This window comes from Haliotis rufescens, unplaced genomic scaffold (genome assembly GCF_023055435.1).
Source record: "Haliotis rufescens isolate VD_foot unplaced genomic scaffold, xgHalRufe1.0.p SCAF_3, whole genome shotgun sequence".
Taxonomy (NCBI): Eukaryota; Metazoa; Mollusca; class Gastropoda; order Lepetellida; family Haliotidae; genus Haliotis; species Haliotis rufescens.
The window spans coordinates 21,012,713-21,030,678 of NW_025964001.1; the positions used below are offsets into that span (position 1 = coordinate 21,012,713).

Below are 17,966 nucleotides of genomic sequence, written 5' to 3' on the forward strand. Positions count from 1 at the left end.
GCAATAATCTTGGACGCGACGTTAAACCCCATTTCACCTCACCTCTTCTTCACATCCATTGAGAACATCATCCTGAACATCTTGCAACATGGAAATCGGCGCTTACATACCATATACCACTGGATACAAGACGCAACGTAATTGTTGTAGTCCACGCTGTAGGTTTACAGCGGTCGTCGTTTATTCGATGCTCTTGAATCTGGAGTGCCGATTCTATGGATGTTGCCATATTTCTATGGACATACGACTCTTGCTCAAAAGTTGTTTTATCAGGGTTACAACATTCAAGGTCTCAGTAAAGGTACCAAAAGAGCGCCCGATGCAATCCTTGACTTGTACCATACGTTCCCGTGTTATTTTTAGGTGAACAGTTGACTTGATTTTGCATGACTTTTGTTTTGTGTTTGTGGCGGGTGCCACCGATGGGCAGGCTACGCTGACCTTTTCGCGAACACCTGGTGTCATCACTATTTGATAGGGATGCATGGACACGTGTTCATGACATGGTCGGAATTGTACAATCGACCCTGCTTTTGGCAGAAACATCTTATGATTTGTTTGTTTGATGTTTAACGCCACACTCAGCAATATTCCTGCTATGTGACGGCGGTTTGTAAATAATCGAGTTTGGAACAGACAATTCTCTGATTGATATCATAAGCATCGATCCACGCAATTGGGTACGATGACATGCGTCAACCAAGTCAGCGAGCCTGACCATCCGATCCCGTTAGTCGCCTCTCGCGACAAGCACAGTCGCCTTCTAGGGCAAGCATGGGTTGCTGAAGACCTATTCTAACCTCGGATCTTCACGGGTTGAATTCTAATGGATATGGAAGAGCCTGTTATTTCTATGGAGTTAGCCAATACGTATAACTGAGGGAGAGACCGTAAACTCACTGCAACATTACAAACAATGCATGTACGTTTGTATTAATATACACGTGGGGGTGTAGCGTATGTCTTTATTTTATCCTAAATATCGATGTCATTGCCAGAGATGTTAGATTCTCGCACATCATATGGCATAACACATTACCAAAACCAATAGAAACGCGTAATTGAAAACTGAAGTGGCATATTAAGACATAATCCATTTGAAATCACGTTACATAATATGAATGACAGAAGGCGTCCCTGCGTTCTGGTGCAAAGCATTGTTGTCCTCTTCAAATGTAAAAAGAAAATTATGAATTTTTCAAAATATATTGCAATCTTGGATTATAAAACTAGCTGTTCTTAATGATTCCTCCCATCTTAATGCTGACTGCATTGGTTGAACAAAGTAAATGTTCTTGTACCATGGTTCGTGGGTCAATTAGAAAAGATTAATCTGATCCAATCCGCAGGTTTTGGCTATGGTATTGCAATACGTTTAGACGTCACAATGGCAGTAGAACGGGACCTATCTTTGAACATTTCTTTGGGGCCAGCGGTGGAACAGGATACGCTCGCCATTTCGCGAACACCTGGTATCATCATAGAAAGTGATTCATGGTCATATGCTCTGCTTTTAGCAGAGATTTCTTGTGAATATGGAAAGGGTTTTGTCGTTTCTATTTAAACCTATATTCTCTACTGAAAACTTACAGAAATGAGTAACTTTGGGAATATTTAGCTATGACATTGATCCCCGTTTTAAAAATGTCTAAGATACTACCCATACCTCTTGGGAAGTTGAGTCATACCATATGATGCTAAGAAGCAATGGGGAGAGGGTTCAAACAACTATTGCCGTGAAACAGCTACAAAACATGTCATTAGATTATCGATTTCGGGTTTTTTATTTCAATAGAGGTATGTCATTTTGTAAACAACATTAAATGTGTCATAAACATTCAGAACTGATACGATTTAGAAAATGACTATTTTATATGGAAATATATGATAAACGATGCTTAGGTTTTCGTCAGGTGTATACATGGTTAACGCCAATCACACACTTATATATTATTATTAATATTATCGATCAACCTTACAGGTGTCAGTACCAACGCAACGTCGTTTATCTTTATTCAACAAAATAGAGTAGACAACGTTCGGTGAATGTATTTTATCTCTAATATTTAGCTGAAATACAACACTGTTATACCTATAAACAAAACTTGCCATTGCAACAGTACCAAGATAGTTGCAGATGAAACAGTTTCTTAACACTTTAATAATCAACTCACCTTGCAGCAAGTTCGGTTGGGATTTATGAACAATATTATGAGGTTCACAAAGACGACAATTCCACTACTGTCATGGAGTGAGATACACATGTTTAATGCGTCTTTAACATGTTAAACAGTTACTACCGAAAGGCAGCTGTCAGTTGGCAGACGAGGGTAAAATCTAATTTCCAGCATCGCGATACAACGCCCAACAGCCAATGAAAAATATATTCCTTGAGGGAGGCGGGCACACCGCTCAAGTGGGTTGAGTACAATTGCCGATAGGTGTCGCTGGCAACAGTAGCAGACGGCTCTCTCTGACAGCGATACAATGTGTTGTGTTCTGAGCTCTACCAATGGAGGGACCGTGTCAACTACGGGATAACGCTTTTAATAGGTGTTTGTGAAATAATTAGTGACGATTGTATCGATCATGGGGTCATGATTCGTTTAATCGCACTTGTTTCAGTCGCTGCCGAAGCGAGCAGTGTGTGATATACCCGCGTGGTAGCAGACAGTCGCAGTTTGTTTACACTTTCCAACTTTTAAAACTTTTACCTCGCTGTTTAGAATCCAACTTGACCATGAATGAACAGTCATATTTCCACTGGGAGTTGCTACGTCAGCCTATCCAGGCACCTGGTTTCGGGATGGGCTCTGGCTTTTTCGACGTTGGGAGGTAAGTTAGTTTAGCATTTGTCAAAATTCACCTCGAGGAACATGTCAACTGCTGTCTGTTCACAGATGTTATAAGCATAATAATGCCATGCAACACGTTAAAACACTAGTTTTACTGAATACAATCTATGGATAAAACAAATATGTTTATATAAATATTTTGGATACCTTATTATGATAAAAGTTAAGTATACATTATCCTTGTATTCAACTATCAAATAATTAGTGGGTATTCATTTTTGTGTGAAAGAGGACATGTTAAAAATATGACTCCCCAAAATAACAACTCGACTCGGTCTGTTAGCTGGATATAATAACTCATATATTGTTCACCTCCTTATACAATGTACGTAATGGTAAGTAGTTTCATAAGGGGCGTTTTTCTTACTGATTACGACACTAATCGACACCATCGATTACTTCAAGAAATCGCATGTATTTCGTTCTGTCATAACTGTCTTCTATGAAGTGAACGCGAGTACAGTATGTCAGAATTAATAACTGATTTATATTCTTTTAAGTATCAGTTTTTAAGTAAAGGGGATATTTAATTCTTTAGTAACTTTTCAAATACGTGTGTATTTGTTATATTTTACATATTAATTAAGCATATATACAAAAGTTAAAACATCTGTAATATTTAATCATGAACCATTTAACAACGCCGCTCAATACAATCGCCTGTGGGCAGAAGTCATATATTATCTTGAATAATGAGGATTCTTTTGATGTAGCAAGTGCCAGCTTCCGAGAATGTCATCACATGTATGTTACTTATAAAAATGTAGGACAGCCTAGGGCTAATTTTGCTGACGTTTTAATATCTTAACATCCAGGGAAATATCTGTATGAAATTCTATGTAAGTTAAACATTGTTGTTGGACAACCCTTTAAAGATATCACGCCTATGTGTTCTGATAATGGCATTTTCGGTGAAACCTGTCCACAGACGAAATAGCAACAGTGACTCAAGAACAAGATCTAATAAAATTATCAAGAGAAAACCAACGTATCACCAAACTCCACTTGGCGTTACAATATTTTGTTCTTTCATTTCTCTATTAGAATTAACACAGAAACGTATTGCTAATGAAGGCGTTTAAGGTACAAATTCAACAGGGCTGTTAAGAATTGATATATAAAAAAAGGTGCAATGAAAATAAAAATGACAACGTGTTATTTGAACACATTTAAGAATGTTATATTTCGGGTAACACCTTCTTAGTTAAGTACGGATGCTCGTACTTTTTTTGGTTGAGTCCCCTCGGGGGTTCGACGTGTTATTTCTGATGTAAATTTCCTTGCTGCCCAGGGTAAAAAAAGTAAATTAATATCCTTTTAATGCATTTTTCACTTAAAGCAATGATGATGTGTCAGCACACCTGTGAGATGGAGGTTCTCTGCTGTGATAAATGTAAACACAATGTGAGTTATTACTACATGCACGTGATGGGTTCGTTATGAATCACATGCAAGATAGGACACATGTGTGTGACTTTCACACTTTCTTTGTCACTTCTGCAGTAGAACCCATGGACATCTATCGCCATAACGCTGTGCAATGCAACAAAATTATGCATTTTACGAACAAACTGACATATATCCTCATAATATGTCACATTTCAACAAAATTATGCATTTGCATTGAAATGTGAAGTATTATGGAGATGGATATCAGTAGTTTTCTCCACAGGGGCGACAAAGGCGGTGTGAAAGTCACATCGCAGGACAAGATATAGCGGGGACAAGGGGAGGAGGTGACACAGGGGAGACTCCGAGAAACATCTCAAGTCACCTTACATATATTCTCATACATGCGACACATTGTTACTGTATTGCCGAGACGCCGGTAACTGTTAAACCTGTAAGAAGCAAACACACTAGCAACGTTTGTCAGTTATAAAATCAACCACGGAGAAATAATAGTACTTTTACAATTACTCTGGTTTCTGAAAATAAGATAGGTGAATTAATAGGGTAAACCTATAACACATCATTTTCAAAATATATATATATATATATATATAAGTAAACAGTAACAAAAATGTATACACGTCAGTATATTACACACATTAAATTTTAGATTTATTTCAGGAACATATTGAGGAAAAACCGTTTGCATTCAAATTTATTAATGACATTCTACAGAATATATATGCAGGTAAAAAGCTGCTTCCGCCGGGTTATGAGCAAAACTGTCAGTGTCAGGTTATATGTAAATCAATAAACAATTTCCCGATTGTTTCTAAATCCCGCCTTTAGTTACTTAACAAGTATTGTTTCGTATGAGAAAAATGTAACATGTATTGCGGAAACTAAAAATTATTAAAGTCATATGTCATCCTCACACGGTCCTCAAAAACAAATGATTCCATATGAACAGCACACTTGTTGTTTACTGTAATTATACAAGGGGTGCCCGGAGGGGCTAAACGTTAAGGTATAAAACGAGAGCTCCAAGAAAATTTATCACCTGTTTCACTAGCATATCTTAACATGTTAAATGGTTTCGTTTTGAAAAGAAATGAATCATATGGTTTAAAATGTAGTATTAGGAACTGACGCCAGCAACACGGGAGCAGTTGTTTTGTGTAAACTCTTAGGTTAATTAATTCAAATTGTCTCAGATCTCAACGGGATAATTATACCTGTGTTTGATCATTAAATTTAATAATCCCTCCACGTGCATTAATCACAGCGTTACCGCGATAATTGGACGACGTGCAATGCTCAGTATAAGATGTCAGCACTTTATATACAACTATAGATATCTGCATTTATTAATTTTCCTGACTATCTTAAAAGGTTTGATTTAAAAAATAAACTGTTTGCAAGTTTTAATTTATGATTTTCTGCTAGTTAAGAAAGATAATATGTTATTGCAGTGACTGACAAAAAGAGGATATATACATACTATTTAGTATGTATATAGTTATGGAATAAAAGAGGATATATACTAGTAGGTATATAGTTATGGAATAACAGAGGATATATACTATAATGTATATAGTTATGGAATAAAAGAGAATATATACTAGTATGTATATAATTATGGGATAAAACGTATCTATAGGAAGCAATAACCAAGAACCGCTAACATAGTGAAAGCATTAACATGACAATATATAATTTATTCTATGATGCCTTTTTTGTGAATGTATATGAATAGATTTGACAGTGTTATATTTATTTGATTGATCATCCATCAATAAGGCTTTAGCAGCATGTTACATCTCATCACGTGTATCACTGCTTATATGATCCAATAGATTTGAAACAAATCTGCCGTGTCTCTCTTACCATGTAACCGTACGAAACTCGTACCCAAAGTTTTATTTAATAGAAAGTGGTATATTTATATATCATGTACCAACATCATATATTGAGAAGTTATTAACACCAAATAAAACAAGCATGCAGAAACAAAGTAAGGCCCGACTGCCAGGAGTATTGCTCAGGGCATGGTTTATGATAAATCACTTGCATTCTCACACACGTTTCTGAAGGTAATATAATGAAACCTTGTATTTAAAAAGAAAGAACGGTTATGAGAACTTATTGCTGATTGATTGCAATTGACTCGATGGTAAGTAATGCTGTTCCGTTAAATATATGATAATGTATAACCTATAATTTGTCACATTTCATCGGAAACAAAACGCGTCAAACACTATGAGTAACTATGCAAAAACTCAGGCGCTTGGGAGTTTCCAAATTGTCAACCTATTCCGATGTGGAGTTTGGAGTATAAAATGCGAAACTTTGTGTTTACTGAGCGCGGGTTTGCAAATAGTGTCGTGATTCCGTGAGCGGTTGACATGTCGGCGTTGAGCTCCCTCTCAGCGAGGCTCCGTCCCCGCTCTCCGTGGAGGGACGACGAGGGCTTCAGTCGCCTTTGGTTGTAAGACACTTGGTCGTCCACCGTCCGCTCTGTCTCTCCTCTTCTATCCCCCCCCCCCCCCCCCCCCCCCACACACACACACCGCAAACCTTCTCTCTCTCTCTCTCTCTCTCTCTCTCTCTCTCTCTCTCTCTCTCTCTCTCTCTCTCTCTCTCTCTCTCACCGATGGTGGTATCCTGGAGGCCTCATTACCTTACAGGCATCATAGCTTGTCGAAGAAATAATACAATTAGGGAAAGAAATTCGGAAAAGTGAGGCGGCGTATTTGTTTGAAGGAAGAAAATTGTAATTTAAATTTGCATTTTTATCAGATAAAGTTAATGTCAGGCTGTTATTTCAGATAAAAAGTATTATTGTATTTAAAAATGTAAAAAAGGGAGCAAAACATCTCCACATTTATTAGGTGTAATTTCACATCAACAAAAATACACACATTTACATACATTACCTAAAACGGTGTAAATATTTTCGTGACGCACAATGAAAGTGCATATGCGTAAAAATGAAACAAGCTGTAAAAACGAGACATTTTTCATATTATTATCTAGCGTTTCGTAAATATATGTTTTGCTTTAAATATGTTGAGTAATGTTCAGTGTTTCAGGAGATTAAGTCAGTCATGTATTTTGTTATACGATGTATAAAATAATTAGAAATGTATTAAATCATCACAAAAACACACACTGTAGGTCGACACAACCTGTTCTCGTACACATATGTTTGCAGAGTTCACAAAGCTAGGACAACCAGCTTATTATATAGTATTCAAATATGCTAATCTCTCGTATCTCTTGTCTTTGTGTCCGTCCGACCTTCCCACTGTCCCCTGTCATGCCTGACATACAATGTGTGTCCTTCCGCCAAGATATATAGTCCCATCAGTAGATTTTATTGCCGTCCATGTCTACAGTGGTGGTTTTGAAACGCGGCATCCGCCTCGATGAAACACTAGCTATCTGTCTGAGAGCAACGTCATGGTCCATTTAGACCGTTTCGCTGATACCTACGTCCAGAGAGACCCCACAAGTACTGTGAGATATGGCCGTTCTGCCAGAATACAATCTTCAACCTCGACTGCAATTCCTTTTTTCCTAAAATAGTAGGAATTAATTTTGTTAATTTACATGTCAGAGTAGATTATGAACAGGTTAGTTCACATGTTGAAGGTCGCTCTCACTGGCTCACCCACTCGTCGTGCACCTATACGCGTTATGTCATTAACGTGGACAAACAACCAATGTTAACATTAAAATGAAATGCAAACAACATATTAAAACGTGTATATTGATATGTTATATGACCAATGTGGATTAACAATATGAGAACTTTATTCATACTGAACATGATCTTTGTCATCTTCTGATTCGGACCTTTTCGGAATTGCCCTTTCTTCATAAACATTCTATAAACTATAACTTTCCAATACAGTAATTTATTACATTATTTCTCTAAACATCGGTCCATTAAAGACCGGACACTGGGCTAATCTTTTCAAATAACATGTCTAACACATCAAATTGTCGCTTGGGCCTTTCATTTTAAACCTCATGCCTAGATATGTGATTTAGGTATTTCTAATTGTTTTCACACCCTCACCTACACACCATTGGAGTCCGTTGTTTTTATACCATACGTTTTTATGTCGAAAAGCCAAGAAGTTGCTTCCGATTATCGTCTTTGTTAGAATGAGAAAGTTTACAGCCCTTGTATTTCAGTTATATGACAGTTTGTCAGCTCGATGTGTGAGGAAAACCTGAAGTGATGTTAATTTTTGACGTTTACCACTTTAGTGTAACCCACGAGCACGCGTTGTTGCTAACAAACCAGGATTCTTAATGAGGTCGAAACTGGGTTTCACATCATATCCTATCATAGAATTCTGGCATTCCTAAGGGACGCAACTCTGTACAGAAAAAATGTTGTGTCTTGGGCCACTGGGCCACCCTTGCGCCCTACTAAGCTAGACACTCATTATGTTGATCATAGTTTATTTCGAACATGTTTATCAAAATGTTAGAAATAGACAATATTTTACGGGGACATTAATGTAAGAGGCACACCCTCAACCTACTATTGTTCATCAATTATTTAGTGCAATTTAAAGGCAAAACACGTTCTGTATTCACTTGTTGTATACAAATTGGTAATTTTATATTCCATATGCGTTTGGTCTTGTGTTCTATACGACGATGCTGTCAGAATAACAATACGGTTGTATGAACGTTGAACAAAATATAAGTGCAATCAAGCAATGCCAAACTGAATGTTAGAAGTCTTCTGTTATGAACTAACACACGTGTTTGATCAAAGTTATGGTTACTGCAGCTTACGTCACTGCGGTTGGCCGTCACATTCACAGTGGCATCGTCGTTTCTTCATTATTGTATTCAGAGTAAGGAGACATGCCCTAGGAAGCAATGCCTTTTGTTATACGTTTTAGTAGAAACTATATACTGGTAACATATTTACATCAGTCCGCCTGACTGATCACAGATCACCTTTTCGCGAACACCTGGTACAATCATTATATGATAGGCATCCATAAACACATGCTCATGATATAGTCGGAATCGTACAATCGACTCTATGCAGAGATTTCCTTTGGATATGGAAAGGGTTTTGTCTCTTTTGTTAACACATCTGTCCCGCCGCTTGCTGCCCTTCGATATAGAACATGACAAGTGTCTGCGATCTTAACGCTTCTATTTTTCCTGAGGCTTGGGACGATACACCAAATGTGCGACCCAGTAGGTATCACGATACCTTACTTACGATCAGATATGTATCATGATCCTTGCATATGCTCTTATCTGGGGTCCCTAAGCCATCTTTTTCATAGACAGGATGGCCAAATACCTGATTTACACTCGGCAGTGTGAAGCATGGGACAACGGATGAAAATATTTACGTTTTCACTATAAACTTTCATTACAAATTAGCGTTTAGTATAACAGTTATTAAAGCAAACATTTAAGGTAAGAATCGCACTTAGTGTGCGACTGTGATCGATACTTGTATTGAGAAGTAAACATAGCGAGCCCCCGATGCATCGGTGTATCGTCCTAGCACTACTTTTCCTCATGTTAATTAACTGTGAATTTGCAGGTCTGGACTTCTGTTTATGTAAACCACGTGTACTACCACCCTTTCCATAATCATAAGATATCTCGACTAACAGCTGAGTCCATTGTATGATTCCGACCACATCATTAGCGCGTGTGTATTGATCATTATGAAATAGTGATGATACCAAGTGTTTACGAAAGGCGGGCGGATCCTGCCCAACGGTGGTACGCGTCATAAACACATTAAAGGCAAGTCAAGTATTCACCTGATGTTAGTGTCCTTGATCTTCATCATCATTCTACATTGTAACCATATAGAGTCAGGTCCCGTTAATCCGACATTGTTGATTGCATATGATTGTGTCGGATTAACGAGTATGTCGGATAAACGAAATTAAGTAGTATCAACGTTTGTGATCGAAAATCTATATTCATATTGTTATGTTACATTGTCAGCGGAATATATTTCTAACCATGCAACCTCTAAAGTTTATCACAAAACTACGGTTACGGGCTGTATGACTGATTCAAAATACTTTAAAAAGCATCGCCTGCAATGGAATGGAAGTCGCCAGTTTGTAACCAGTGCCGCAAAGCTCAAGAAAGCTGCTTTCTTAGTGGCTAATGTCGACTTCCTCCTTGTCATTTCATTGGTCGGTCAAAGTTCGCGAGAGGTCGGTCTGACGTGACCTGTACGTATCATATAATGATAATGATGATAAGGTAGTTAACGTTCTATGCATTATCAAGTCATGTACACTCTTTGCATACATTGTAAATTGTAGCCACGTTTGGGTAGGTTTTTGTTAAACTCAGGGTGAATGCTGTTTTGAAAGTTAATATCACGCACTGCTATAGTTATATGATTAATAGGCTCACAGTACGATGTGATTCTAGCAAATCACGATTATATTGGAGCAATAAAATCCAGGTTCATGTGAACAGTGTTTTATACACAAATTAGTTTCAGAATCTTATTCAAATGAATATTTATCATATGAGAAAAGGAATACATTGTTATAATAACTGACAGAATAATAAAATTCTATCATATCTAACATTGTTTTTGGGAATGTGATTGTAATATATATAAATCAGTCTCAATTAACTGCCGAGACAGATTCTATTGGGCATTAAAATGCAACATAGCTGTTAAAGGTATATAACTTGACCACTGGGAAAAAATCAGTGATGACACCAGGTGTTCGCGGAAAGGGTAAGCATTTCAGTCCTACCGCGTGCATCCGCATTCGCACAATTTGCATACGAAAGTAAGTGTAAACAAACTAGACAATTTAGTGATAGATTAGAAAACCCAACGCATTTACTGATTTTGCTGAAACTGGAAAGAATATTTGTGAGTTTTGAGTTACGTCTTCAGTGTACAAGTGCAGATATTCGGCTGCTTACAAAAGAAATATGTTTAAGATATATGTTCGTAACTAACCTGGTGTTTGGATGATATGTCACATACGACAATGTAATCCCTTTTAGATTTATTAACAAGTCGCAACAAATACTATAACATGACATGTATGGTAATTTTACACCATATATATTCTTTCTTAATGGGTAAATAAAAGCGACACAGCCCTTTACATAACCATAAGATATATCTTCTAAAAGCAGAGTCCATTGTATGATTCAGACTACATCATGTGTTTATGAATCACCATCAAGTAGTGATGATTCATGGTGTTTGCAAAAAGGTTAGCGTATCCTGCCACACTGGTGGCACCCGTCATAAACACATACAAAGGCAACTCAGTTAATGCAGGCTTTGCTGTTTGGACGAGGTCATTTTGATACTGGCGTGAAACACATAAATATAATGATTTCAATGGGGAAATTGATCCGATTGGAAAGGACGGGTATAGTCGGAATGAGAGCAGTGAACCATCTCTTATATCATACAGCACCAGTCGTACATTATATATATATATATCCCTACTTAATTATAATCAGGCCGTGTATTACGTTTACTTCCGTTTGATGTATTTCTATTGCCTTCCTTAAGCATGTTGAAAAAAATGTTGACCTATGTAACGTGGTACTTCTTATGACTTCGTTAAAAGATATCGCAGGTAGCAAGTAAAGAAACTAATGCTAACATAAAACGTCAACAACTGAGAATTATCAGTCTCGATTACCTGCCCAAACAGATTTCATTGGGCGTAAAAGACAAAAGAGCTTTGAAAATTGCATGAATGGACCACTTAAATCTCTGATGGTACCAGATGTTCGCAAAAATGGTAAGCGTGTCCTGCTCAATAAACCTAGAAGCATAATCGGAGCGAATCAGGATTCGAAGCCACAATTATAGGTTTCTGGCGTGAGCAAGGGACACAACTCTGCACAGCGAATTGCAGCGACTTAGACTGGTCCACCCGTGCGCCTCTCTATAAAGACACCATGACAACTCAGATATACTCTGTCTGAATTAGGATTTTTTAGTGGAAACCAAAGCTTCATCCGTAGACAGGATGGATGTTTGGCTGATTTCTATTCTTAAACTGTTGTGTCTTGTAACGTGTATTTTAATGGTCAATATAAAGCGTTCTTGGGTTGCTCATGAAGGTAAAGGCAGGAGGCGTTCCGACATGGGAGGGGATGATCACAAGTGGCACGGTGGATGTTCAATAATAACAGGTTACAAACAAATGAAATCTTCTTTAGACACATCCATTATTTATGTTTGCCAGAAGAGGCAAAGCACAACACGAATATATTTTTTATCGAACAATATTGAAAACCTTTTCTTGTTTATATTTCGGAGGTAAACTGGTCGGCACGTTCCTCTCATTCTGCATGCTTAAGCGAGAAAATCTTATCTTCTATGTGTTTATATGGTGTTGCGTTTACTCATTCATATATTCATTCATTTACGGTTTCTTCTGATCATGAGCATCAAACCCTAGCCACAGGTCGGGTCGAGATTTAACGTTTAGTTACCCATACCTGTAAATATCAACTGTGCCTAACATAAGTTGACTTACACAAAACAAACATTCGCTAGATGACAAATGCCATTGCTTAAGCGGGTCGTGTGTTGTACAGTACTGTTTGTTTGTTTGTTTGATGTTTAACGCCGCACACCAGCTATATGGCGGCGATCTGTAAATAATCGAGTCTGGACCAGACAATCCAGTGACTGACAGAATATATATCCGCGTCTTGTGATGCAAACTGCTTAGTTAGTTGGTTAAACCTTTTATGAATTCTTAGTACAGTAGGTTCAATTCAGGCATGAAATTAGTGCAAACGTTAATTACAGTGTTAGTATTTTGTAATTGAAAGAATACATATACAATGTACTTCTCAAAATAAGTTTAAGATTGGATGGAAGGCTTGTGTTGCAATACCTATTATCTGTGACTGATTTACTACATATAATAGTAATCATATACGAAAGTTATTTAAATTCCTTTGAGTGTTATACCATGACAACATAGATAGTGGCTTTTTGTCAAACATTTGAACATGTCTGATATTTTTCATACCACTACTTCAAACCTTTCCGGAGCTTTTTAGAATTTACGTTTCCAATGGGCCAATAAGATACGTTAACACAAGAACTTAGGTACGACTGTAACATACATTAACATAAGAACATAGGTACCACTCCCGTAACATACGTTAACACAAGAACATACGTACCACTGCCGTAACATACGTTAACACAAGAGCATACGTACCACTGCCGTAACATACGTTAACACAGGAACATAGGTACGACTGCCGTAACTAGGTTAACACAAGAACATAGATACCACTGTAACATACGTTAACACAAGAGCATAAGTACGACTCCCGTAACATACGTTAACAAAAGAACATAGGTACAACAGCCGTAACATACGTTAACACAAGAACATAGGTACGACTGCCGTAACATACGTTAACACATGAACAAAGATACAACAGCCGTAACATACGTTAACACAAGAACATAGGTACCACTCCCGTAACATACGTTAACACAAGAACATAGGTACAACAGCCGTAACATACGTTAACACAAGACTATAGGTACGACAGCCGTTACATACGTTAACACAAGAACATAGGTACAACAGCCGTAACATACGTTAACACAAGAACATAGGTACCACTGTTGTAGTCCCATTTAACAAAAGTAAAATACGTTACCACATGATGATGGTACCATTGGTATTGGGTTTGTTTTTTAAGATGAATGTAATATAAGTTAACACTGACAAAAATGATGCTTGATAGCTTATTGAAGGTGGAAAGATAGTTTAACACGGTGGTGAATGAGTGGTGATCAATACTGTTCATCACGCTTTAGCAGCGCTCACGTAACATTAGGTGAGGTGACATCGGGCCTATTTTCGCCAACGATGCTTTCCTACAATAAAACGTTCAACAATGCTGTAGGTTTTAACATGCATTGTGATTGCTCAGATTTGTTGCAATTTATTCTCTATGGTAGGTCTGTTTGTATAAAAAGTTAACCCAAAAGGAAAGTAACGGTGTCCAAGGGTTGACATGTAAAAGATACCAAAGCTTGGGGCATCGGCTGAACCCCGTTAAACCCGACAGTATCATTCCTGGTGACGTCATTTCGGACATGCTGCAACACTGGAATTTCTGCAACAATTAAGACAGTCTGCGACAGATTACATCATCACAATAGTTTCATAATTATACATATCTACTATTGCTACCATATTACTCACCCTAAAATGAGGTGAGTTGATCTGAAATTGGGTTTAACGTCGCAACCAAGATTATTATATATATATATATATATATATGTGTGTGTGTGTGTGTGTGTGTGTGTGTGTGTGTGTGTGTGTTCGGCGTGCGTGTGTGTGCGCGCGTGCGTGCGTGTGTGTGTGTGTTCGTCCTGATGCCGATATATTGCTATATTGCACTGAGATACCATGCCGCAATGTGACATGAATACCCCACTCAGACACACTATACTGACCCAGACAAGACTAGTCCTTGTTTTAGCCCCTTAATGCCGAGCCCCAGACAGGGTTACAACAAGTACCATCTTTTAACGTCTTTTGGTATGAACCTATAGTTGTTCACTGTCTGCTTAGTAAACACGTAGTAAATACGTCTAGCTATCTCCTATATGGTTTGTATTCAAGGCTTATTAAGAAATGTTTTAATGACTATTTCTCAATGAAGCGAGTACCAGGTTCTGTTTACACTAACTGTATATTCTCAGTGGTGTCAGGCGGTTTTGAAACCCTGGAAAATTACTGCTAATACTACACAACGCAAAGCTATGTTAAACTATTTATAACATCTTTGGGGACACAAAGTAGGTTAAATAAAAACAAAAACCGACATGTCCAAAAGTACTTGTGCTATCTTGTGGTATGTATGTAAGGCGTAAACCCGGAACAAGTGTACATCGGGGATACTTAAACAGCATCACCGCTCGATGCGCCGACTTGACAGTTGATGGTACACATATGCCGACCAGGAGACTGCAAAGGTGTCAACAGCCTAGCTGTCCTGAATAGACACAGAATTGTTGAGAGGCGATCCGAGCTTTTTCAATACCTAAAAAACTATTTTATGTAGAGGGGAATGTCCGAGTAACTCTCCATTGCTTAAAAATAATGGAGCAGAGGCCCATTATTTTTAAGGAATGGAGAGTTACGAGGATATTCCCCTGCTTAAAACTCATCCCAACTTTTCCACTTTGACAAAATATTCTGTAGTTGAAAATATTTGAAAAATTCAAATGCTGCTTCAAGATAATGTACAGTTGACAAGCAACTCTCCATTCCTGAAAAATAATGGAGCGTTCAAAATATAGAATGACGTCACAGATGTGTTTTAATGGTAAAAAAATGTATTTCCATATGCGGACACTAGGTGTCCTGGCCCTGACTATATCACAGCATGTCTTTGATTATTTACTTAAGTGAAATATATTCATCTGAGGTTACATTTCTGGCAACCTCGGTCGAGTCTAGTTAACCATTGTTAATCAAGCATACCTTGGGGCAGAAACTGAAATGAAACACATTAAATGCTGCCTTCGACATAATACAAACATGCTGCCAGAAGCATCTTCATTCGGACCCCGTTATCTCGAATGTATAGGAGTCTCAAACCTATTCTCCGGTCCCGACCGCACCACTATGTAGATACATGTACATATATATTTGACAGCTTCTCTCGTATATCTTGGACATGCATTGCTATAACAGGATGTAAACCAGTGTTTTATTGCTTAATAACGTTGTCATTGTACCGTTTCTGTTTGTTGTATTATAAAAGGACAGCAAAATTCAAAATAACGCGTAGAACGTCAAACATACATATGCAAAATCAACATCAGTTGCATTTTAGGATTTCTTCTGGACCCGCCGTGATATTGCTGGAATATTGCTAAAAGCGGCGTAAAATCAAACTCACTCACTCAATTCCTTCTGGATGTGTCTGGGGTATCTACATGGCATTTGCCTTCAATGATCTGGACAATGGTTTCAGAAAAAGAAAAAAAACTGTTCTGTATTAAAAACAGAACATGTCTTCAACTTTATTGTACTCTTCTCTGGCTGAATTTATTTAAAACATTAACCTTCCGGATGGGGAGGTAACTCATCTATCGGCTTCCACTGTGTATACATCTACGTTTCTGCACCATGTTTAACCGCTCAAGATCGTATCTTCAGATCATCCCTTATAGATCTACACATATTTTTAACTCTTGATATTTCTATAAAGCCACTGAATATATAGTTGTGAAGTAGGACGTGTACATGTATTCTTCACTACTGTAGTGTAATTTGTTGTATGCATCAGGATTTGTTTGTTGATATTTTGTTTATAATGCATTTGTGACTGACAAACATTTTTCTAAATTCTAGTCATTTGATAATTTCAATAATTTTATTTAAAACAGACAGTGGGAAATTAACATACTCTTATACAATATGCTCTTATACAATAAGTAGTAAGTATAAATGTGATATTTATAACTTGGGAATGTAAAACATATTTAATTCTGATTATTGTAACACCTTATTTCAATATGCATTATACATGTTATAGATAGTTGCCCATTGATATGCACTTTCTATAAACGCGTTTGGATTATTATAATACACAACGAAATGCACTTCGCCGTAAACATGCTTAAATTCTAAACATGTTTAGATTATTGGGATGTTATGTTTAGATGGTCTTTTGGCGGTGAGACGATAGCTCATTTCATTCTGGACGTGTTTAGATACAACACACCAAATGTGGATTTCGTTTGGGATTTTAACACATTCCTAAACATGTTCAGATCTGAACATGTCTTGTATGAGCTTTCATTCTAAACACATTTTATTGTGTATTTATTGTCGCTTATTGTGGGAGGATATCCGACGTTGAACAAATACTTCAAGTCCTTGTCTTCGAATTAAATAGATTCATTAGAACGCGAAGGTAAACCGTCCCTACATGTTATAAGTGCATAAAGTACTGGCAATCAGACTACCCGGTATATAAAAAGTCTACATTGCCCAGAGTGACGGTGTCGCTGTGCTCTCGGGAACGAGGTATCGGTGTGTGGAGTTTGGAGATTTTAGCGTGCACACAGTCTTGCGAAGTTTCGTTGTTAGCGCACGTCATTGAACGAGTGTGATGCTGCTTAGCGTAACACATACTGTGGTCGTACAGACAACCGTTAATACAGGTTTCGAAGCAATCTCATTGATATCAGATATTATACTCCGATACTATACCTGTCTATGAGAACAGAGAGTTATCGTATCGATCTTCAAAGATCCGATTTGAATGGTTTTCGGTCATGCTTTTATGAAGAGACAACCAACTGGCAGAATCACAATGATTGCTAAGATCTTTTATCTGAACATACACAGTTTTAGATATGTTTAACTTGTCACCTTTGCTGATGCCATCAATTTAAATCTCCCCTCTCTACCTAGTCATGCACCCTGTACCTTAAACCACCACTAGAAATGTATTAAATAGATGAATTGTTCGTATTGTATTTAAGGACAGGGTATATCAATAATTTCCAGTCAAATTATGAACGGGCTAGTTTTGCAAATATGCACCAGTGACATGTGATGCGCGGTTTCCTGTGTGGTGGCGCACCAATACACGGGAATTAATATCAACAATACAACTTTGTTTAGTTAACAAATGTTGTACAATGTC

The 17,966-nt window shown here is 37.5% G+C and overlaps 1 protein-coding gene across 1 annotated transcript in view; it reads left to right on the forward strand.

Moving 5' to 3' along the window:
• Positions 1 to 2,522: 2,522 nt before the first annotated feature.
• Positions 2,523 to 17,966, forward strand: part of LOC124137081 (protein trachealess-like) — a 120,625-nt gene continuing 105,181 nt past the window's right edge. The window contains exon 1 of the mRNA XM_046503234.2: positions 2,523 to 2,835. Within this exon, the coding sequence (XP_046359190.1) occupies positions 2,741 to 2,835 (95 nt within the window). The 5' untranslated portion in view covers positions 2,523 to 2,740. The remainder of the gene's footprint in view (positions 2,836 to 17,966) is intronic.